This window comes from Lissotriton vulgaris, chromosome 1_1 (assembly GCF_964263255.1).
Source record: "Lissotriton vulgaris chromosome 1_1, aLisVul1.2, whole genome shotgun sequence".
Lineage (NCBI taxonomy): Eukaryota > Metazoa > Chordata > Amphibia > Caudata > Salamandridae > Lissotriton > Lissotriton vulgaris.
Window position 1 is genome coordinate 780,649,390 of NC_141685.1, and position 24,889 is coordinate 780,674,278.

The 24,889-nt window shown below is 44.7% G+C and overlaps 1 protein-coding gene across 1 annotated transcript in view; it reads left to right on the forward strand.

The window, feature by feature from the left end:
* PLA2G4A (phospholipase A2 group IVA) overlaps nt 1-24,889 on the forward strand; it is an 869,302-nt gene that overhangs the window by 291,372 nt on the left and 553,041 nt on the right. The window contains exons 7-8 of the mRNA XM_086956164.1: nt 19,270-19,414; nt 23,886-24,022. Coding sequence (XP_086812290.1) covers nt 19,270-19,414; nt 23,886-24,022 — 282 coding nt within the window. The remainder of the gene's footprint in view (nt 1-19,269; nt 19,415-23,885; nt 24,023-24,889) is intronic.

A 24,889-nucleotide genomic window follows, 5' to 3' on the forward strand; every position in this document is an offset into this window, starting at 1 on the left:
CGAGCGGCGACAGAGCAGGCACTTGGCGGGTGGCACCACCTGGAGCTGCTATTGCTCTTCTCTGTGACCCACCCACTTGAGCCCTCGTGAATAATCCATCGGCTGTGTCTGCTCTCGGGTTACCTCCTGGAGAGAGGCGGACCCAGGGTGCGGGCTGCTGATCCAACTATACATCCGGTGTTATGGGGCCCACGCGCTGCCTTTGTTGTTTTGTTAAATCCAAGCAGTGGAAAGTTGTGCTTGAGGGCTGCGGACTGGGATGGGGACCCGAAGAGCCTGACAGGGGGGTCTCCCCACGAGGTCTCTGTTGTGGAACAAGTTGAGCAAAGTGTGCATCCTTGCGGTTGGAGGGTTGGGGGTGTTTCTGGAAGTTTAAAGGGACAGAGATGGGTGAATGGGGAACACTGCTCAACATCGTTCGGTGTGGTTCTCGATGGGGGTGAGGGATTAGTGTTAGGGACTATCTCTTCTCGCCATCCATTGCTTGGCCGGGTGAATGGCTGTACTTTCCGACATCGTTTTTCTAACGATTGGTGGGCCAGTCTTGAGGTGATGGGGGGGGGGGGGGGGGCATTTTCCGCAGTGGGAGGTCAGCACACGTTCACCATTCAGGTGATTTCAGGCAATTAGTGACCCTTCCTGACTTTGAGTGGGGGATGGGGTTGCTATCATATGTGCTTTGAGGGGAATATCCTTTACAACGGAACTATTACAACGCGGTACCCTTACCATGCAGGTTTTACAACGAAAGTTGTAACAACAACTTGTGCTGGAGGGCGCTGTAGGATAGGGAATACTTTAATTTACTATCCAAAACCTTCCCTACTATCCACGAGGACTGGAGTTGGAATAGTAAATTAAACTATTCACTATCCAGCGCCCCCCAACTCAAGTCGTTGTAACGACTTGCGTTGTAAAACCTGCGTGATAACAGTAAGCGTGGTAATACCACGCGTTGTACCGTCATACATCCGTGCTTTGATTGATCTTTCCTGTCTTTCCGTAGCTCCTCCAGGGCACGCACTTGTTGAGGGGCAGAAGGAGCTAGGGGCAGCAGCGATCATATGCTAGGGATAACACCTTGCCAAGGGGTTCCCAAATGCTAATCATTTCATGTGGGTCACCCTACTCCTTGAGCTGCTTCTCTAGACTCTCTCCCAAATCAAGTATGTATAACCACGGATAAAGGCAGAAAGAAGCAGCATTTGGCTTCTACCTTTTCCCAGCCAGACTTCCAAAAATAAACCAGCATATTTTCCTTAAGGGCTCATTCCACTACGAGTTGATGGCCACCCCCAGCACCAGCATGGGTAAGCTAATAACCGGGATCCCCTAGTTCTCACTGACGGAGGTAGGAAACTCCTGACTTAAACTGTAAACAAGTATTTTCAATGCAATCAGGTCTGGCATTTGTAAAAGTTAGACCCATTGGCGTTGTAAATGACAGTTTTTTTCGTTTTGCTTTTTTTGTTTGCAGTGGAGTGGACATATTTGCATAGCGCTGTTTCCATTCGTATGGATTTGCAGCGCTGGAGAACCAGAACATGGGAAATGGGTTACGAGGGAAGGGTGGTGGAAAATAAGTGACACAAATGGGAAAAGGAATTTTAAAAATCATGACGGAGTTGCTGTAAAGGGTCTTGGATCATGCATGCACGGGGAGAGCGTGATACCAGAACAGGATATGCGTGTGTGAGACCGAGAGAGCAGAAGAGTGTTTAGAGAGAAGTGTGCGTGAGTGACAGGGAGAAAGGGATGGTTAGAGAAGAATGGGGCAGGAGAGAAGGAGTATGAGAGGGAGTAGGAAGCTCGGTTGCGAGGAAGTGATTAGAGGAGAATGGACGAAAGAGCAAGCAGGGGGAATGTCATTGAAAATAACCTTGTTGGGTTAGAGGACACTTTCTTCTGTTAAAACATTTGAACAAGGCCAAAAAACGTGTATGGATTTTAGTGGCTTGTCTTCGTAGCCCAAGCAAGTAGCATGTAGGCTTTCCCCACTTGTACATTATTTTCACTTTCCTGCTGCGACGCACCAAATATTTGACATTATTAAAATGCACTTCAATAAACACCTCATAACAGGTTTGGGGAGTCGGTTTTGAGATCGCCGCCTTTCCTTTGTGTAAGCACTGGTGAGTTCATAGAATTTAGAGTATGTTTTAGACTTCTCTGCAGTGTGCTGCCTCCTGTCTCCCCTTCACTGCTTTCTCCTGCTGCAGGGTACTAACCGGTCTGCAGAGGGCGCAACGGGACGATGATCCAGGGCTCCAACATGCCCTCCTTCTACGGACGGCTCTGTGTGTGTGTGTGTGTGTGGCTCTGTGTGTGGCTCTGTGTATGTGTTTGTTTGGCTGTGTGTGGCTGTGTGTGTGTGTGGCTCTGTGTATGTGTGTGTGGCTCTGTGTGTGTGTGGCTCTGTGTGTGTGTGGCTCGGTGTGTGTGTGTGGCTCGGTGTGTGTGTGTGTGTGTGGCTGTGTGTGTGTGTGTGTGTGGCTGTGTGTGTGGCTGTGCGTGTGGCTGTGCGTGTGTGTGTGTGTGGCTGTGCGTGTGTGTGTGGCTGTGCGTGTGTGTGTGGCTGTGCGTGTGTGTGTGGCTATGCGTGTGTGTGTGGCTCTGTGTGTGTGTGTGTGTGGTTCTGTGTGTGTGTGGCTCTGTGTGTGGCTCTGTGTGTGTGTGGCTCTCCGTTTCTGTGTGGCTCTCCGTTTCTGTGTGGCTCTCTGTGTGTGTGGGTCTCTGTTTCTCTGTGTGTGTGTGTGTGTGTGTGTGTGTGTGGGTGGGTGGGTGGGTGGGTGTGTGTGGGTGGGTGGGTGTGTGTGGCTCTGTGTGTGTGGGGGCTCTGTGTGTGGCTCTGTGTGTTTGTGTGTGGCATTTGCGAGAGATTAAGCTATTGGCATTGTAAATGACAATGCCATTTATTTAGCTGTTTTCAAAACCAACACATAAATAAACATTTTGTCATTTACAATGCCAATAGCTCTAACTTTTGCAAAGGCGAGACCGTTGCATTGTAAATGCTTGTTAAAAAGGGAGATAGATTGTCCTCCAAATGCTACCGCCCAATTTCACTAATTGACACAACATGCGAGCTGATGGGCAGGGTTTTACTTGCTCGTCTTGAAAGTTGGATAGCAGAAAAGGGGAAATTCATGGATATCCAATATGGTTTTAGAAGGGGCTTTGGCACTGTGGAACAATGCCTTAAGCTTCATTTGGTGATTGGTAAGTACACCATGGCAAAAAACACCAATCTTTATCTGGGATTCATAGACCTGACATTGGCCTTCAATTGTGTCATGAGCAGTAAATTATGTATGCTAGGGATGGGGATAGATACCCCTTGACCCATTTTCTAGCACAAATGCATCAAGATGTCAAGTGCAGAGTTAGAAACGGGCGGATGGAGAACTCTCAGCCCGATCAGAATGAATAGTGGGATCTGACTGGGGTCCGTACTTGCCCCCTTTCTGTTTTGTTTATATCTAAACGATTTGGAGAGTTCTCTAAATGAGGGGGCGATTGATGTTGCCTCGAGTGCGGGGGAGAGATCTCACTTCCTTACTGTATGCAGACGACTGTGTATTGATCTCACGAACAGGTGTGGGTCTGCAGACCCTTTTAAACAGATTCAGTGATTTTATGAGTGGGTTGGGTTTGCAGACAAGTCATGGTGATGGGGAGAGCCAAATGAAAAATTAGACCCTGTTTTATTAAAAATGAAAAATTTGCTCAGGTGTCAACCTTTTGCTATTTAGGCATTCCATTTGATCAAAAAGGTTCCTGGACCCACCTCATTGATGTCAAGAAGGGGAGTTTCGATAGAACGCTTGAGGCCCTCTTCAGGTTCTCCAGGAAACTTGGTGGCAGACCAACTGAGTCCCTCATTAACATCTTTAATGCCCGATGCTCTGCTGTGATTCTCTATGGTGCTGGGGTGTAGGGTTTCTGCAATTCGTCCATCCTACAAAGAACCAAAAATGTATTGCTTAGAAGATTACTGGTACTGCGCAAAGTCACCCCTCCCTCCCCCCCTCACAGCTTGCCTTCCATTATTTGTCTTTGGGAATTGGGGCTAACCCCCATAGTGTATTGCATAGAAAGCGCTCCTATCATGTTATGGCGCTCTATCTGGGTCAAGAGCCGTCCCTAACCCGGGAGATAATTCAGGACACTGCAACCATTCTTATAAAATACCATTGCTGAGCTGTGTGAAGACCCAGCTGGGGAGGCAGGATTTCAGCGAAAACCCCCAGCTTATTATCTATGTTATAAAAACCCAACTAAAAAGAGATTGTCTGAATATCTTAAGAGATCATAGAGATCACAAGGAGTGCAGTAAAAAGCAAGTAGCTGAGAATTTACCCCTAATTACGACCGAAGGAATTGAGACACATCTTTTGTATCTCTTGTCATTCTAAAAAATTTTACCTAACAAGATTTAGGTTTGGCTCTGCTCACTTACTGGTCTCGTATCCGAGGCAAATTTATTTATTTACTTGAGTTTTATATAGCGCTGGCTAGACCCTGAGGTATCAGAGCGCTTTACATAAGGACACAGCATTACAAAAATTTCACAGTAGTTACATAGACTATAAATAAACAATACAGGAGTAAATTAGCAAACACGAAAGTCAGGATAGGAAAGAACAGGGACAGCAGGTTTTCCACAGGTAGGAGACCGCAGCGGGGAAGGAAACAAGACAAATGTCCGCGATCCGGCTGGGTAGGTGATGGCCATAGAGGTTTGCCAGAACCAATCTCCCCTATAGTTTCGGTGCAGCTCCACTGGGAAGCGGCCATGTATGCGTTTAGGCCTCTGCCAGAAAAGTGAGGATCAGGAGGGGATCAGAAGGCTAGAAACCAACGACGGGTGGTAGGCACTGGCGAGGATGGTAAGGTAGGAGAAGGTGTGGTTTTGGCAGCCATCTTAGAGTCAGGCACATCAAGTCTATTTGTCTCCATGGCTCAGTGGCTAGTTCTAGTTGCCACCAGTTCTAAAGTTGGTTAAAAAGCTCAGTGCCAAAAATCCTGGAAGAAACATCAGGACACTGGTCTCAGAGAGGCGGTTGGAGGGGAGCCAGTGTAGCCTTCTCAAGCAGCAGCGATGATCTGGGATCACAAGACGCTTCTGTGAGGCGCTGGGTGTGTGCTATTCTTTGTTCTGCTGGTGAGAACCAGCAGCTCTGGAAACCCAGGTTTGAGTCACCTTGGCGTTGGTGGATCGGCAGCCATGCACCGCGCTTCAGGTGAATGCATGGGGAGCCGCAGCGTGTCTAGCAGCATTTGAGGGGTGTGCTCTGTGCAGTGGAGCAGTGCACAGCCAGTGTCCGTGTACTTCCAGGCCGTGGGCACGGTCCCCACAATGGGTCTGGCGATGAGCGAAACCGCAGGGCGAATTCGCGGGCCCCTGCCCCTCCCTAGCCGCACCCATACCTCTCAAATGGCGCAGGCAGGCGAGGTCTGCAAAGCAGAGTTTTTCTTCCCTGGGGAGTCTGCCGGAAAGTCGGTGATTCAGGAAAATGGGCAGAGGGCGACAAGGACGCCATCAGCTGGAAAATTGGACGGTGGCAACAACACGTCTCGTCACTCTTAACCTCAAAGCGCATTCCCGTAGTTCTTGGGGCACCATCTTGGCTCATTGGCCCACTGGGACAAAACAGCACATATCTCAGCCACTCCGGATCGGGGAGAGGCGATTGTTGGATCCAATTGATCCGCCTGCATTCCAATTGCGGGCCAGTTATATTCGGTGGAAATGCAACGCGGCGAATCACGTTATCATGAGGCCCTTCTGGATACTTGACCCTGTGATTGCAAAACAAATCAGAACCTGTTGCATTGGGAATATATCCTACCACTTTTGAGGGTCTTGAATATCAAAAAATGTAGGCCAGCGTTTTTATTACGGACTTCTCCGATCAGGATATATCTGCGAAATGATATATAGATTTATCGCTGCTGCTATTCGCTTAAGGAGGTTAGTTGGATATAAGATTTTGTTATATCTGTTATTGATGAACTAATATCAGGACAGTTTCCATCCATTGTTTGAATTTTAAACATTTTCTTGAAAGCCACAGAAAACAAGAAAATAAATTCTTATTGATTGGACATTTAAAATTCAGTGTTAAGCGGCCATGCACTTTAACTTTTTAATGTTTGAAACTGGTATTTTTAACGGAACACTTTATGCACATTATTTAATGTTTACATGCTCTAGTTTGCACATTGCCGTTCAGTCAAGAAAGTCTGCACTGAATAAAGGCACTATGCACTTTTGAAAAATGACGATTAATGTTTGGAACTGATAAGGTCCGGTGCTTCTGAAAATTGAGGATTGAAATTTCTTTATATATGTGTTTTACCTGGGTCAGTTGTTCGTGGTTTGTCGTATGTTCTTTTTTCTTTTACCCTGTCTTTTAAATATTCTGTATTTCTGTGTGTATGTGTGACTTTTGTGGTTTATCAAAAAAACGAATAAAGTTTGATTGATTGTCCAAACTCGATTACACCAATAGCCTCTACCACGGATCACCTTTAACTACTATGAAAAGACTACAACTAATTCAGAACTCGGCTGCCGGACTACTCTTGCACAACAAACTGCCAAACCACATCTCCCCTGCCTTGAAAGCCCTGCATTGGTTACCGGTTGCCAGAAGATCCATGTTCAAGCTGCTTTGTATCACCCACAAAGCGATACATGGAATGGGATCGCTCTTCATCAGGAAAAAAAATCACCAAACACGTTCAACATATGAACCTCTACTCTAGAGTGGCACCTCACCTCAAAATACCAAGATGCAAGAAAGAAACCATGGGTGGCATATCCTTCTCTGTTCAAGCAGCCAAAATATGGAACTCTTTACCCCCAACATAAGATCCACCAACAACCACCTTATCTTCAGAAAACTACTGAAGAATTGTCTCTTCCCCACATAAGCAACTTACGCAAACAGATATATACAGCATATCGCTCTGTATATAAGCATTTATTTGTACTATAGATATGTGCCCATATATGTATATTGCTTTGTATAAACATGTAGAATATTTGTTTTAAAAAAAGAAAATTTAAGTACAACACCTGAAAACCAGAGTTTATCGAATGCATCTTTAATCTACATATATGTACTTTCATTATGTATCTCTATATTATTTTCATGTAATTGGATCTATATATTTATTACTTTCTGCCCCCCCCCAAAACAAAAGCATATTCAATGCACTACCCTATTTCTCACCCTATACCTCTATCAATATATCCTCCACATTCAGTCTCTCATTCTCTCAAACCCCATACCACTACTATGGGCCCCAAAACAGCCCTGTCTAGACTCTACCCGTCTCTACCCCTCCTTGCACCATCTGACACCTCTTTTACTATACTGATCCCAAAAACAAGCCTTTCTAAACTCTTCCCTCTGACTCTTCCCCATCCACATCCCTTTTTACTCATCCCAAGCCTCCCTCTACTGCTATTACCTCCCAAAAAAAAGTCTAAATCGTTCGCTTTTCTGTCCCTCCACTATCCTTTTCAATCAAAATAACAGACTAACATGTCCACTTCTCAAATTTCATATTTCGCTATACTAATTCACCACTAATCCTTCATAGGTTCCAGAGTAGCGTGCTACTCGCTGAAAAAAAGTTCTTCAATACCCCATCAGGGGTAACAAGTGCTATATAAATGCAGACCTTTTTCCCTCTTCTATGCCTCCGCTATCCCTCTCAATCCAAATAACTGACTAATATCCACCACTCAAATTACTTGAATATTTCACTGTACTAATTCCCCACCAAACCTTTATGGGTTCCGAAGTAGCGTGCTATTCGCAGAAAAAGTGCTTAAACACCCCATCAGGGGTAACAAGCGCTAAACCTTTGTCCCACTTCTATGCCTCCACTATCCTTCTCAATCCAAATAACTGACTAACCGATCACAGGATTTGACTTTATTGGTCTCCAGGAGACATGGTGCACGAAAGATTTTACACTGAATGGTTACTCCTCTCATATAGTTCATGCTACACCCTCGCCCCCAGGTAGGGCTAAAGGTGGGATGGCAGTACTGATCTCAGTAAAATTCAAACTTCTAAAAGTTACGATTGTGGGCACTTCACCTTGGTTTCATTTAGTCCTAATTTCTAATCTTCTTCAAGTAAAATTATTAGTGATTAACTGGTACTATAATATTTTTTATCATAACACTTGTCAGGTTATAGAGTCTTAACAATCAGAACTTAACATCCTTTCGGAGAAGTGGCACCCACTGTGTATACTTTGGGTCAGAGACTTTAACTATTCAATCTGTCCGCATAGCTCTGGTTAAGCATGTGGGATGTTCAGCACGGTGGGACAGCTCCTGGCTCATTTTAATCATTCTAACCTGGGAGAGGCTCTTAATTCCATTGTTATGATGAATGATCTGGCCCTTACAAATGATTTAGCTAGTAACCCCTCAATACAGTATCCCACTTACATGGATAGTGGTAGGGAGAGCACTATTGATTTTCTGTTCATCCTAAATAAGTTTCTGCATCTTATTGGCGGTTTTGAGGTGGATCCAAATTGTGCAAGCAATCATAATCTACTGACAATGGTAATTAATATAACAGCTCAACCTGGAAATGTCTTGGGTTCCAGAGTCTCCTTTAGTTCTAATAAGGGAGTAACACTTAACCCATGACACTTCAACGGCTGAGATAATTCAGGACTTCCAACTGATCTGTTTGCATGTAGCCAAAAACATGACTAAAACAATTAAGGCAGTGGCCCTTCCGGAGAAAAGGTGGTTTAACTCAGACTGCACAAAAGCGCACCACATTTTCAAACTAGCATTGCACTCACATCCCCGGGATATGGCTCAGATTAAACTCACCCGGAAGGCCTACAAAGCTTTAGTTAAACAGAGGAAGGAAGAATTAAGGCATTTAGCCTAGGTTGACCTGGAAAGAGCGAGCACCCTTAAAGACTCAACAAGTTTTTGGGAAGTTATAAATCGCCCATTATTTAAGGAGGAGCAGGGTAGGATAGATTCCCTAATCTTGGAGGTTGTGTGGGAAGCCCATTTTGCGACCATATTTAACCCCAAAGGCTGCATACTTGAGGTTTCCATTGAGAATTTGCCCCCAGACCCAATCTCGGCCTCCTGTCGAAGTGCTTCAATCACTGTAGCTGCGATTGAGGAAGCCATAGCTAAAGGAAGCTGTATGAAAGCCCCCGGCCCCGATGGAGTCCCGTTGGATCTTTTTAAAACTAATTCTATCCTCTGGGCTCCATTATTGACTAATGTGTTCAAAGCAGTGATAATTGGTCCTATCCCGGCATCTTGGAAGGAGGCCCTAGTGGTCCCTGTATGAATAAAAAGGCAATAGGAGTGACCCTTCTTGCTATAGGCCAATTTCTTTAATGGACGCCACTGCAAAATTATTGGGTATGGTTCTCCCTGCTAGATTGGAAACATAGGTGACAGAAAAAGGGGTCATTGCTAGGTCACAATATGGCTTCAGGAGGGGCATGGGTACCATTGAACAGCGCCTCAACTTGTCCCTGATCATGGGCAAGTACATGCGGGCCAGGAAGGGTTCCATCCACCTGGCCTTCATAGACTTCTCCAGTGCTTTTGATACTGTAAATCGGGACAAGTTGTGGGCACTGATGGGGAAAATGGGCATCGAGGAACATTTAGTTACACTTCTCCGCAGGCTCCATGCTTCTGCGTTTGTAAGCATTAGATGTGGTGCCAATGGTGAAACAACTAGGCCTATTGCATCGACAGAGGGTGTATGTCAGGGATGCATCCTAGCTCCGTTTCTTTTTATTATCTATACTAATGGTCTTGATGCGTACCTGTCAGAGAAAGTGCTTGACTGGCCGCGTATTGGGAGTACCTGGGTCCCGCTTCTTTCCTATGCGGATGATACTGTCCCAATGGCCTTTACAGCAAACTGCTTACAAAAATCCCTTGATGCATTCTCTGATTTTATACTATCACTTTATTTAAAGGTTAATTTTGTGAAGTCTTACTTGAGGGTCTGTGGACCCAGATTGACCAAAACCCGAAAATATGCAGTTGGTTTAAGAGGATTGGCAAAATGGAAAATTGTAATTATTTAGGGAATATTTTTAATAATGGAGTGAAATGGGACTCGCTTGTAACTTCAAGAAAACAAAACGCAGGTAGGGTGTTTGAGGGTCTTTTTTGTTTTGCATTTAAATTAGGGCAAACACCAGTGTCCAAATTTGTTACACTTTATAAAGCTAAATGTGTCCCGGTTGTAACATACGGTGCAGGTGTTTGGTGGTATCATAACACTAATCGGCTGCAAATCATGGAGAATAAATTCATTAAAAGACTGCTGATGGCCCCAAATAGCGCCCCTACGAGATTTTGTCACCCTGAGATGGGGCTCGATTTTTTTGAAGATTGCATAAATGTCGCCCCTTTACACTTATGGGTAAAAATCTGGTCATCTGAAGAGCTGACATTTACCAGAGACATCATTAAAGATTGTCTTAAGTTTCAGGGTTTTTTTACGATCCCCTGGGTATGATTTGTCATAGATAATCTTTATTTTGTTAGAGATAATCTTTATAAGTTGGATTTGGGACACTATTTTGATTCTCCCTTAAGCATCCGTGAGAATGCAAAAAGAATCATAAAAGAAGCCCACTCTTACACTTGTCGCTCCCTATTGGAGACGGCGGCAGGCCCCCTCTGTTCATTTCTGCCCCACCTGCAATTTTATTTCACTTTTACCACAAACACCCAGACACGTTTTATCTAACAAGATTTCACTTATTTATTTAAACATTTTTATTCACTTTTTAGTGGGCTTTCCGATACTGGCTGGGTGGACGGAAAATCTGGTGCCTTGCCCTTGTGATAACCTGGCAGCACAAAGCACAATGCATTTTATGCTATTCTGTTCATTATATCAGGATCCCAGGAGAAAATATTTAGTCCCGATTTAAAAAAAAAAATAGACCTTGTTCCTTCATTGATGCTTTTAATTTCCTGCATTCCCTTGCCACATTTGGGGCCCGATGTAGGTAAACGGGATTTTCCGATTTCAAAATACCGAGGCGGGCCGAATCGGTATTCTGAAATCGGAAAACGAGATGTAGGAAATAAATACCGACTGAAGACCGATTCGGTCGGCATCGGTAATGAGATTCGGTACGTTCCGATTCAGCTCGGTCCGAATCGGAAAGTACCGAATCGGCCAACAACGAATCGGAAAATACCGAATCGGCTACCACCGAATCGGATATTTCCGATTCGGCGAATACCGATTCGGTAAATGCCGAATCGGTAAAAACCGATTCGGCAATCATAGACCCATGGCGAAAAAGCCCATAGGAATGCATTGCATGACCCGATTCGGCTTTTACCGATTCGGATAATACCGAATCGGATTTTACCGAATCGGATTTTACCGAATCGGATTTTACCGATTCGGATTTTACCGAATCGGTAAAACCAGACTCGGCAATAGGCGATTCAGCCAATGAGGTGGCTCCCCCTCCCCCACCCAAACAGGGAGTGGCAACCCTGGCAGGTGCAGCCAATTAAGAAGTTTCTAGAAGTTTCTGGAAAGCCTGCCTGAGCCCAACACACAGTTAGCAGCAGTGGGAGAAGGAGGTTGCAGACTGAGCAGGAGCAAGAGATTATGGCAGATCAGGCAGGAAGCCAGAAGTCCTCCCAAAAGAGGAAGCCCAAATTCACCACCACAGAACTACAGGTGCTGGTTGAGGAGGTGGTGAGGGTGCACCGCCAGCTCTTTGGCAAGCTGTCCCTCAACGTGCCAGACAGCACCAAGAGGCGATTGTGGGCAGAGATCGCCCAGAAGGTAAATGCTGCTGGAGTCACCCCCAGGTCCATTGAGGAACTTAAGAAAAGGTTCTATGACCTCCGCAGCCTCACCAAGAGGAAGCTGGCCGACCTCCAAAGGCAGGCAGGACTCACCGGAGGAGGCAAGAACCCGGCGCCACCCCTCACCGAGCTGGAGGAAATTGTCTCCAGCACCATCGAGAGGGAGAGCATTGTAGGGATCGGGACCCTGGACAGCACAGCGATGGCCACAGCTACAGGTAAGAAGCATGCGCATCATGACACACCCTACCAGACACCTCCCCATTATACACAATGCATAGGCAAACACCAGCACTGTACTGTCACCAACATACAAGAGACAAGCATCATGGTACATGTAGTCAGCAGGAGTTAGCCAAATATGTCAGTGCAGAATCACAAGACAGGAAACAGTGTGACACGGTGTAAGGAGATGCAAGGACATGTGGAATGCCATAATTGTACTGACTGTAATACATCGGCACTCAGTTTACAAATGCTTCTTTGTACCTAGGGGCACCATCAGGCGGCACCACTGTGGCAGCAGAGGGAGCTACGACTTCACATACTGCAGTGGCAGGGCCGAGCACCAGCCAGCCTGGCCAGGAGGAGGAGGAAGAGGATGAGGAAGGAGACACCCCAGGGCTTGGAATGGAGGGAGTCCTGGTGATTGATTTCCAGGCAGTGCACTCCCCAGTACTGCCCAGCTCACCCCCCTTGGAATTTTCCCCATCCAACTCCCCAACACGGCAGACCATTCCGCCGACAACATCTCCTGCCACAACCGTGGCCTTGCCACCCGTCCTACCTGTCCTGGGAGCAGGGGCTCCGGGACCGGCCAGCACCACACCACCACCAGTGGCACCCCAGCCCACTCAGCAGGCCGGAGGCAGCAGTGCCAGACGCCGTGCCACCACCACCACCACCACCACCACCACTGCTGCACCAGCACGGGAGGGCAGTGTGTTCCTGGGCCTGGAGGGCCAGATGGTGAAAATCCAGCGCCAACAGGCCAGATCCACCATGGCCTGCCAACGCCAGCTCCTGCAGCACAACCTGCAGATGGGGGAGTTGGTGAAGGGGTTCCAGGCTGTTGTGGACAGCAACAAGGAGGTGGCAGCAGGGTTGGGCAGGCTGACCACTGCCATCACCCACTCCTCTGCCAGGCAGGAGGAGCATGAGGTTGCGCGCAGGAGGGATGCCCGGGTGCTCAACCGGGCCATGGCCCGCCTTGCAGCGGCGACTGCACAGCTGTGCCAGCGTAGCGCAAATCAGGAGTCGGTGCAGAGTCAGCATACTGCAGAGCTGACCAGGGGGATGGCCAAGATCACCACGGCCATGGAGGCCATGTTAATATCGAACGCCGCCTCCAATCCTGCCCTGGACCTGGGTGATGCTGGTGACAGCAGCAGCCGCAGCAGCCCGGCCAGCGCTGCATCAGAGCCAAGGAGGAGCACCAGGCGCTCCGCTGATGCTGCTGGCCATTCGGAGGGGGCCGAGGGACACCCCAGTGGGTCTGGAAAGCGGGCCAAAAAATAGGCTGGCAAGGGGGGGTGATCATACCAGAAGCCTGGACTTTATTTGTTTTGACAGACTCCATTTTTTTATGCACTTCAGTGATGTAACTGTGGTGCATCACTATTAAAAAGTTTATTTTCCAACCAACATTTAGCTGTCTTTGCATCTGTACTCAGTCAGAAATAGTTCTCAGTGATCTCCTCACGTCTGTATCTGCCATCACATGGCGTACACGCCCCAGCTGGCTGTGTCAGTGGCACAGCTTCGTCGTCGTCATAGTCCTCGTAGTCAGACAACTCCACCTCAGTGCCTTCTTGACCGCAAGGTTGTGTAACATTGCACATACAGCTATGATCTTGCAGCAGGTGATGGGGGTATACTGCCTTGCACCTCCACTCTTGTGCAGGCATCTGAATCTACTTTTCCAGATGCCAAAGGTCCGTTCAACAACATTCCTGGTGCGTATGTGGGCACGGTTATACCTCCTTTGGCTGGGTGTGGAGGGGTTGAGGTAGGGGGTGAGTATGAATGAGCGGAGGGCATATGCACTGTCGCCTGGAAGAGAAAGGGGTCACATTAGACACATGCATACATGTATTACACCTACCTACTATGTGTTATGGGGGTCTGATGATGTGGCTCACCTAGGAGGTATCCTTCTCCAAAATCGCCAGCCATCAGCCGTGCATATATGCCGCTCTGTTGGAATATATAGGAGTCATGGGTACTCCCTGGAAATTTTGCTACCAGGTCTGTGATGGTGCACTTGGCATTGCAGATCACCTGCACGTTGATGGTGTGTGTCGATTTCCGATTGCGGTATATGTATTCGGTGTCCGCTGGTGGGCAAATCGGAATATGCGTGCCATCTATGCAACCGATGACTTGGGGAAAGTGTGCCATCTGGTAGAAGTCCGCTTTGGTTTGTAGCAGTTCTGCGTGGGTTGCAGGGAATGAGATGTATTGGTCCATCCTGTCTATCATGGCGTCAAGGAATATGTGGAAGAACCTTGACAGGCTGCTCTGGCTCACCCCTCCTGCTGCTGCTGCTCCACTTTGATAGCTGCCAGACGCTACCAGGTGTAGGCTGCATAGCACCTGGACGTGCGCAGGGATGGCGTGTGCCCTTGGGGTGTGGTGGTCCAAGTATGGCTTAAGGTCCCTGATGAGCTCAAGTATGGTGTCAGAGTCCAGCCTGTATCTCTGTAGGATCTCAGCCTCAGTGAGCATGAACAGGGTTATCCTCTGTCTGTAGACCTGTTCATTTCTTAGCCATTCCCTCAGTCCTTCCTGCTGTAGCCGTAGCCGCCTCGCAATGACATAGAAAGCTGCCATCCTGCAAGTTGCAATGCATTTTGGGACTGTTTATATGGGTTGGAGTTGGTTACCACCTGATTGCAATCCATGGTAAATACCGAGTGAATTCTACCGATTTTGAGCCGATTTCGGTGTTTCTGTGCCTCCCTACATCTCCCCAACTGTCGGAATCGGGGAATTTCCCGATCGGAGATTTATACGAATCGGCATGTTTTCCGAATCGGATCATGTCCGAATCGGTATTTTTTCCGATTCGGTAGTGGGACCGAATCGGTGATTTTCCGAATCGGTGTCGCTAACGAATCGGTAGTGGGACCGATTCGGTGATTTTCCGATTCGGTGTCGCTAACGAATCGGTAGTGGGACCGATTCGGTGATTTTCCGATTCGGTGTCGCTAACGAATCGGTAGTGGGACCGAATCGGTGATTTTCCGATTCGGTGTCACTAACGATTCGGTACATGGACCGATTCGGTCTTTGTAACCGAATCGGTGTTTTTCCGATTCGTTACATATCCGATTTTCGGTATGTACGTATCGGATTCTTTCACATTCGGTACACATTCCGAATCGGTTTTCTATCCGATTCGTTCTGTTTTTGGTCCCCTACATCTCGATGGCTGTTTACCGATCGGTAAGGGCCAAAAATCGGTATTTTCGGCCGATACCGATCGGTAAAGCCCTACCTACATCGGGCCCTTGATGTATGTATTGGAGTCTCTAATTTAATTAAAGTGGCAATTGCTATTAGAAAACGTTGCTAGCAGTTGTTGCTGAATAGATTATTTTAAATTAATCAATGAATTCTTTTAATACTTTGTTCAATACTGGTTTTCTAATTCCTTGTATTTTATGGTTTGTTTGTATTCATTATTACTTGTGGGAATATATGTAATGTATTGTGTTTGTAAGTAGGTCATAGTAACTTCAATTTGTATTGTTGTTTCAATGTTCTTTTATGGTTATTTTTACTGAAACCGAATAAAGTTACTTTGAATTGAATTGACTAACCTGTCCAGCACTCAAATTACTTTCGTATTTCACTATACTAATTCACCACTAATCCACTAGAAAAAGTGCTTCAACACCGCAGCAGGGGTGACAAGCGCTATATAAATGCAAACCTTTTCCCTCTTCTATCCCTCCGCTATCCTTCTCAATCCAAATAACTGACTAACCTATCCGCCACTCAAATTACTTTCATATTTCACTATACTAATTCAACACTAATTCTTTATGGGTTCTAGAGTAGCGTACTACTCACCGAAAAAGTGCTTTGACGCGTTGTCAGGGCTAAATAAATGCAATTACAATACAATTGATATATCACTATAAACCTGCTATCTCTAGAGACATAAGTTTTATGTGAAACCACTCCGTCCCATTCATCATATTCAAATTACCTACCAGTGTCATTTTCTCAACACCTATAGGCGTTCACACGTGAGTTACTCATAGTGTCCTATATTAGAAATGGGATGTTGTCCTATGGCCTAATGCCCAAGTTGTTAATGTCTGAAAAATTCTGTTCGGCTTTTGTTCAAATATTATCATTGGCCCATATGTACTTGGTGCACTTACCAGGATGACGTATGTTAGGAATTGTTCTTAAACCCCATCTGGGAATACGTCGGTGGACAAAAATTTAGCTTCGCACATTTCGGAATCCAGAGCTAATTTTTCCACATACCACTATTGTGCAGTAATGTAATATTATTCGTAATTTGCAGCGCCCATTCCTCCTTCAGAATATGGGAGCTGCAGTGAGTCGAGTGAGACTCTGTCTCCTTTCACTCCATATCAATGGTGTTAACAGTGAGTCTAGTTCTGGGGTAGTGCACTGGGAGATTGGAGAAATGATTCAATAATTGGGGCAGGATTATCATTTTGGACAGTGCCACTCTACCCATTACGGACCAGGCTATTTTTTTCCAGAACTTCACCTAATTTCTAATCCTCCAGGGTTTTGTGCATGCTTCTGTCCATCAGATCTGATTCCTGGTAGAGATGCCCAAGTACCTTTACATTGGAGTGCATCGAAATTTGGTGATTTTCCAGCACGTTTTTGTGCTGGGGGAATAACTCTGATTTCTCTGTATTTGCTTTCAGGCCCAAGAGAGAACCAGGGTACATAACATATCGATCACCTCTTGCAATTGTGTGAGTGAGTCGCAAATATAAGGAAGAACATTGTGAACGAATCACAAGATTGGATGATGCCTGCTATATATTTCTACTTCATTTACAACCCTGTATGTTGTAAAGTGACATGCCAGGGGCTCCCTAGCAAAAGCAAACCATGATGGTGAAAGGGGACACTATGTCTGGTGCCCTTCTCAGTGTTCCATATAGGAGCATAAATATGGTGTTTATGACTCTTGTTCTTTGATGTGCACAGTAATCTGATCCTACCCAACATTTTAGGGCCAGATCCTATTTATTTCTAGCCCGACATAGAAGTAGGGTCAGCTAGTGAATCAAATGATTTCTGTATGTCTAGAGCAGCCACTAATGCCCCAGGCCAGTTAGGAGACATTGAGGCAATTCCATCGTCACCTAATATTGAGAGAGGTGTTGCGACTTAGTATCAACACCCTGTGGTCTGAGTGCGTTAGTTTAGGTAGCCTCGGGATCACTCTGTTGGAAAGTACGTAGCTCAGGATTTTGTAATCAAAATGTTATAGTCATAATGGTCTGGATGAGGTCTTTTTAAATTTGGCTTTTCTGGGTTTTGATAGAATCATTGTCACGTCTTCAGTTTTCATGAGCAGCCCTGTGGTAATTTTCTGTTACTGTATAATTCAAGCAACTTAGGGAACAATTGGTTTGCAAATTTATAGTAGAATTCTGTGGGTAGCACATTGGATCCCAGTGTTTTGTTGCTCCTCAAGGCTTGATTAGCTTCCCTAATCCCTGTCGCCTTTATAGGTTGTTCTAGTGTATCAGACCATTCTACTGGTAGTTCATGCAGACCTAGTGAATCCAAGTTAACAGATATGTGTGGTTTCCATGAATGGTGTTTTTTGTATACAACAATTTGTTCTAGTCCTTGAATACATTTATTCAGCTAAAGAGTATACTTTCTTCCCTACGTGATTTCTTATGTTAATTCAGTCTTATTGTGTTTAGTTGCAGCTCTTGCATCAAGTAAAGCCCTTATTTGAACTCTCTCGGAGTGAATTCTATTGGTTTATGTTTTGTAGTCAAAATATCATAAGCACTTTAAAATGGTGGCCAGATTTTGTCTGGCTTCTCCCAGTCTATTTGTTTAGTTGCCCATAACTGTAGTAGTATTCCAGTAGTTTATCTCCTTATCTGGTTCCTACAGCATGGTGTCTCTGATGTCCTTGGCCCTCAAGACACATTCCTCTACCACTTGAAGTGCTCCCATTCCTTCCCACTACCTCCCATTGACCTCCTCGTTCTCTGTGAAAAAGTGATCCATTTCCTCCCCACCAAAGCTTGGTCTTGTAACATGATCACATTCAGTCGCCATGAAGGAATGAGAGTTTTCTGTTTTTTCGAACCTATCGTCCACAATAACTGGTTGTGGTTTAAGATCAATTTATAGAGCTATTTAGTCAAGTACACGTTTGTCATGCCTGACTTCTCCAGGAACCTGTCAATTATGTTTTTTTAATTTTGTACTGGTGAATAAAATACTTGTGTTAGTCAAAATGAAGGAGACGTCATGCTTTTTGCAACTTCCATTTATTCAGCTGCCCCCCCCCCCTCTTTCCTCACCTTGTCAGGCAAGCGTATTCAAAACATTGCTCCACATGTCTTCAACTTCTCCTCTCAAGCTGTCATATTAGGCTGGGTATTCCTATCACTTCCTTGCCAAACAAGTGCTATACCGTTACACATGCTGCAAGGAGAAAATGTAACTTCTCTCTAACAACTGGTTGTAGACGGGTAGATTCACATGCACCCTAGCCACCTCCCTTGAAGCAAGTTTAAAATAAGTATTTGTGGAAAAATATACATATTTTCTGTAGATCCTAGTTGTGATAGATTAGCCAGTACTCCAACATCATAGCTCTTCTCTTGCAACACACATATACTTATGGCAGGGGAAAAGCACAATTTGAGGTGGAGTCTTTGTCCTGGTTCATTGTGAATTTCAGGGAGGAGACTACTAGTCACCTTGAAACTGAAACTCCTTCTTTGAAGTAAATTAGCTTGTAATGTTCATAGTCCAACACTAGAAATCAGGAGTGTGCACATGCTGCAAATCTACAGCACTATGTGCTGCAAACCGATTGTTACAGGGAAGTAACACTTTCAATGCTGCTTTATATTATCACATCATTAGACACCAGCGAATCTGTTTACGGGTGAAGTTTCTGCTCTAAGAAATTCCTGAAATAAAGAAGTGTTTGAGTTTCACGATTGCCTTATGGGTTGACTGTATTCTTGAGCATATCGATGTGGCCTCCCTTTTCAAGTTTGTGGTAACATGGATTGGTTCCTTATGTTAGCAGAGAGTTATCTGCTGCAGTGGTGAAACCAGTGTTTATGTTCTGATAATACAATCTTTCAGTGTCAGCAGCTCTAATTTCTTAATTTCACATTCCGCAGTTGCTCTCCAGATCTCCGATTCAGCATGGCTCTGTGCGACCAGGAGAAGGTTTTTCGGGCGACGCGAAAAACTGTAGTGATTCAAGGGATAAAAGATCTCCTTGGTCCAGAGAAGAGTAAAGACCTGATCTCCTCACCACGTGATGTGAGTTGAAATGCTTTTATGCTGACTAATTTTGAAAATATGTTCTCCTTTTTAGGATCACAGGTTCATATTCTAGCTTGCTCTTGAGGTATCCTAAGGGGCTTCTTGGCTATTCACCTACATACATGCTACAAGGTACACTTAGGTACATCTAGTTAGGGTTTGCATCGTAGGAGTATGCGCTATTACTGCCATGTAGCTATATGCCTGCATATATTCATTGTTCTAGCACTATGGTACAATTTTACCTTTTCTTTATTCTGCTGGTGCTTATTATCGTATGTATATGTTTCTATCTCATGGTTGTTGCAGCACACATATTTTTATACTAGAATGACTGGTTCAATAAATTCTTACTGAAAACGAACCCACTGTTTATTCTGTGTATATCTGAGACAAAAATAAGCATGAGTGACTGAGCGAATAGTACTGTACTGTTTCCACGATCCCTGAGGGGTCAGGGTTGTCATGTTCGATAGTCGCCAGAATCTTTTCGCTCCTTGGTAAGAGGGGCTCATAGTAGCACTGTGAGCTAGCTGGTCTACAGATTAACATATCCTCTGGGGGTGTCTGGAACCAGTCTGGACCAATCCCTTAGTTTATGTTGTCTAAACGTGCTGATCTTATATAGATTTGTAGGGACTACACAACAGCAGATTCCCTCAATCTTGATTTCCCCATTCCATTCTATTAACATGTGTTAATCTGGTCATTTAGCATGCACCAGAGAGGATGTGGGAGATCTACAAAGGGAACAAGAAAGGAGCGTTGATGGAATGCATAGAATTATAAATTGTCTTTTCCTGAGTGGCGTAGGAAATACTGAGCTGGCCAAGTACAATTGGCAGATGTGGCCATCCCTAGAACAGTTGAAACATGAAACATGACCCCTCAAGTACGTAATGATAAATCATTGCTTTGTTTTCATGGAGTGAATAAAGGTGACGCTCCTCTGGATGAGGGATTCCCCTTTGCATTGTCCTGTTTGCATTCAACACCTGAGATGATACCTTATTAGACAGCTACATCAGTTAAATTAATAACCAGAAGAGAAGTGAGGCGTCCTGGATACAGTTAAGTAGTTGAAGAAACCGCTTGCAACTTGTCTTGAGTAGCAAAGGATTTTATTAGAGGCCTGACCTTCCCATAGCTCCAAGGCATCCACTCCCTGCTGTCCCTGGCTCCTCCATCTCATCCCCCTCACCTGCATCAACACATTCTGTTGATGACCGGGGCAAGTTCTATGACAGTCCAGTCACCATACATCCTCCTTCACACAGTTTTACACCAACAAAGAAATTACAAAGCAAAATAAAACCAGGCATATAAGAAATAACAATTGTCAAGCCAGAAGTGAAGCATTATGAAGCATAACTTGTTACAGATAAATCCAACAGTTTTTGAGGGCGTTTTCTTATCCTGCGATGAAGAGATTCACTATGAATTCCACTTAAAATCTGAACTTCATGATGATTGTCAAACTCAGCTGTAAATGGGATTCCGGGTCTGAACTTGATAACTTACCAACATGCCTTCATTGATCTCCTTCACCCTTTGCTGTGTTCCTTCTTATCTTTAGAATGTGCACAGGGTCATGGTATTTTGTCAGGCCTTTTCTCAAAAACAAAGGTTATGTAATTCTGTCCCTTTCTCCCACCTTCGGATGGTAGCCAAAATTCTTGCATTTCCTCAATGTATCATACAAATTTGGCAGAGATATATTTGGCTGAGAGAGGTGACACATCTTCACCATGCAGTTGGCCTGTTTTGGAAGTCAGAGCAAGTTTTACTTTCTCATATTATTTCAAAAGTAGACATCCCAGTTGTTACATTGAGGAATTGTGCAGTAAGACCACACCATGCATCTCACAGCATCACAAACATCTTGTCCAAACCATTACTTTGTGGTCTATATAAATGTGTCCTGCTGTGTTTTAGTCCAAGCTGGTATAAAAACAATCCACATCAAATATGTGAAGTACAAAAATATCAATCCTAAAACTCTGACTGTGTCAGCTGTGGGATATGCAAAGAAATGTTACTTTAACTCAGTGGGGTAAGTGATCAATTAGATCTAACATGGATCTCTATCGAGCGGACAGAATGTAAAAGGTCTAAAACTCTAAGCCAGCTTTTTGCAACACACTCTGGTGCAGCCACAGGGCATCCTAGTGATGAAAATATTTGTACATGCTTATCATTTTCTGCCCACTGCATATTCCTCTGTGAATTTCTGTTTCCCAATGACCAAGCTGGGCCCCCAAAACTCCCAATTTGATTACTTTATTTTTAACAAGCTGCCATGATGGCCAGTAGTACAGATGCTATAATTTTGTACATTTATTTAGTGGTAGGGGTCAACTTCTTACCACAAAACAGCAACCATAAAACTCAGACGATTTGTTAGCAGCTTTACAGTAAGATTGGAGAGCAGTATCAAGGGTTTTTGCCTCTAACCGACTTTTAACTATGTGCTCAATTACTCGTTGAATAATTCCGTCCTACAATAATTTGTTCTTACAATGCTCCACACTTTAACACACAACTGCCTCAATCAAACAGTTGGCAAATATGGTTTCTTCGTTATTGACAAAATCACTACCCATGTCACATTCAATGGGACAATGAGAATGACAATCAACTTGCACATTGCGGGGACCAGGAATATATTCTTATTCTGACGTTGTACTCTAGGAGTTATGCGGCTAACCATACCAGTCTTGCTTTAAACTTCATCTTCTCCCTGGAAAGCATATCAATATATGGTGTGCGATCTCATTTTATCTCAAACAGACGTCCCCAGATATATGGGCAAAGTTGCCTTACCCTACAAACACACTTCCACTTTTTTGTTTCAATCACAGAGTATCTGCATTCAGATGGTCTTAGATCATGGGAGGTAAGCCCAATAGTTGTTTGTTTTCGGTTGTATTATTGCAAGAGTACTGTTCCGAGGTCATAAGCACTGGTGTCTAAGGGTATGTGACACATACTGCCTTATGGTTGTATAGCAGAAGCTTAAGATATTAGTTTCTTAATTTTGAGAATTGTTGCTTCACATTCTTCATTCCATACAAAATCTGAGCGTTTCTTTACCAGTGGTCTTAAGCATTCAATCATAGTAGCAAATCCTTGGAGAAATATGGAATAGAATTCACACATCCCAAGGAAAGATTTAAGCTGATGTTTATCCTTGGATGAGGGAGTGTTATGAATGTTATGTGCCAAACATGATCTTAGTTTGATTCCATTTTAAGTTAATACATGCCCCAGGTACTCAATTTTAAAGGTTCTGAAAACACACTTTTCACTGTAGAGTCATGCCATTTTCCTGCGTAGCACCAACATACATTCCACGTTACTGTTGTGTTCAGCCACATTCACACCTTAACTAAGGGTGTCGTCTTTCAATACTAAGAAGTTACAAACTGCTCGCAGAATGTTGGTGATTACCCTCTGAAATGCTGAGTCTGCTTCTTGCCAACCCAAAAGGAAGATGATAAAATTGGCTGGTGCCTGCGGGTGTTCTGAAGGCTATGTAGGATCAGGATGTAACAGAATTTGATAAGCTGATCCACCTTAGCTTGACCCACTTAAGACAACAGACTTTCCAATCTAGGGGGTGGGGGGATGAGGGAAGATTCAACCCGCAGAGCCGAATTGAATTTTTAAACGTTGAAACAGGCACACAGTTTGCCACTTCTTTAGTGTGCTTGGACTAAGTGGGACAATAAGTGTTTGATGTCAACATCATCAATGACACACTCGCACAAAATGGACTGACAATATTTCTCTAGATCATCTTGCACTCTAAGCGGGATATTGCACAGTTTGTTTCACAGTGGTGTATCCCATCCTTTTTGCCAAGTGAATTGTTCTAGGCAAAGTTAAGTGATTGAAGGAACTGCTTGCAGATGTGTCTTAAGTAGTAAGTCTTTTATTAGAAGCATGACCTTCCCATAGTTTCAAGGCTGCTGTCCCCTGTTTCTTGTGTCCGATTCCCCCTCACTTACTTCATCACATTCATTTGATGACAGAGGCTCGTTCCATAAGAGGCTGTTCATGCCAGTCCCATACAAAGTCCTTGTTTATATTGAACAAAAAGCTTAGATTTTGCTGTTGAATGTGGATCTCACATAATGGAAGGCTTTGTAATGTGGTACATTCCAAAGACAGGTAGTGCTCATTTTTATCTTCACTAAATTTTAATAATTATATATATTCTTATAGTATGACTTTTCTGTAATTATCTTTTTCAATAACCTTCATGGTATTTCCGCTCTGTCAAGGCCGATTATTCTTAATTTCAATACATAAATCACAAAAATGGCCCTCCAAATTTCAAGAAAGCAGTGTTATTGCAGAAATGCCTTTAATTTAGCCTAAAGAAGTATCTAATGTTTAGCACTGTGTTTGAAGTGCAACGCAATCTCCTCCCCTTAACGGGTGTGCTGTAATCTTGCCTGTGCAGGTGCCAGTCATTGCGGTCTTAGGTTCTGGAGGAGGATTTCGGGCTATGGTTGGTTTTTCAGGTGTGATGAAAGCACTCTTTCAGTCGGGAGTAATTGATTGCGTAACCTACCTGGCTGGGCTGTCTGGATCTACATGGTAAGTTTAAACATGTTGTGTCATTAAGAAATTTGTTAAAAAGTGGTCCACTGCATCAGTGATGTACAACATATTTTAACTATATTTGCATGGAGCACATAGGCTGTGACCAAGGCGGGGACTCCGGATCATCTCTTTTTCATGGGAAGGATGTAGCTCAACTAGATTAATGTTTTACTTCCCTCCTGATTGGTACAATCAAAAATGTAACTGACAAACTGTGATTAAAAATTATTCATGTTTGTTGATTATGAACATTTATGGAGTGTTTACCAGGATATTGGGGGTTCGAGGCATGTGGGCTGCTGAATTCATATCTGTGCATAGATCGCCGCCTAGTGTTGGGTCCGGATGATTGCACATTGTTGTCCTGGAAGAGTCTTCGAAGTATCACGAGATAGGTGGCTCCTCCCCTGGACTACAGTGCGCATGGGCATCGCCTCCATCCCCAGATTGTTTTTTTCCGCCATTGGGTTCGGATGTGTTTCGGTTCCCTCTGTCGGAATCGATAGTTGTTTAACTTTCCTAACTTGAGACCAAAAGGTCTTTAGGCTTGGCGTCGGTATCGTTTTTCGTTCGGGTTTGACTGTTCTTCAGCTCCGAACTCTTGCTGCCCTTCCGCGTGCTGTCGGCGCGGACGGGCCTACACGACGCTCCAGACATGGAACGAACTCCGTTTAAGAGGTGCCCGGTGTGCACCTCAAAGTATTCACACCTCGACGTGCACCCAGTGTGCAACAAATGTCTGTCGCCGGACCATGATGAGGCCAGGTGTATGGCCTGCTCAAAGTTCCGGTGTAAGAAGACTCTCAAGCTTCGTCGGGCCGCTAGACTCCAGGCCCAGTTATCAGCGCCCCCGCCAGACAA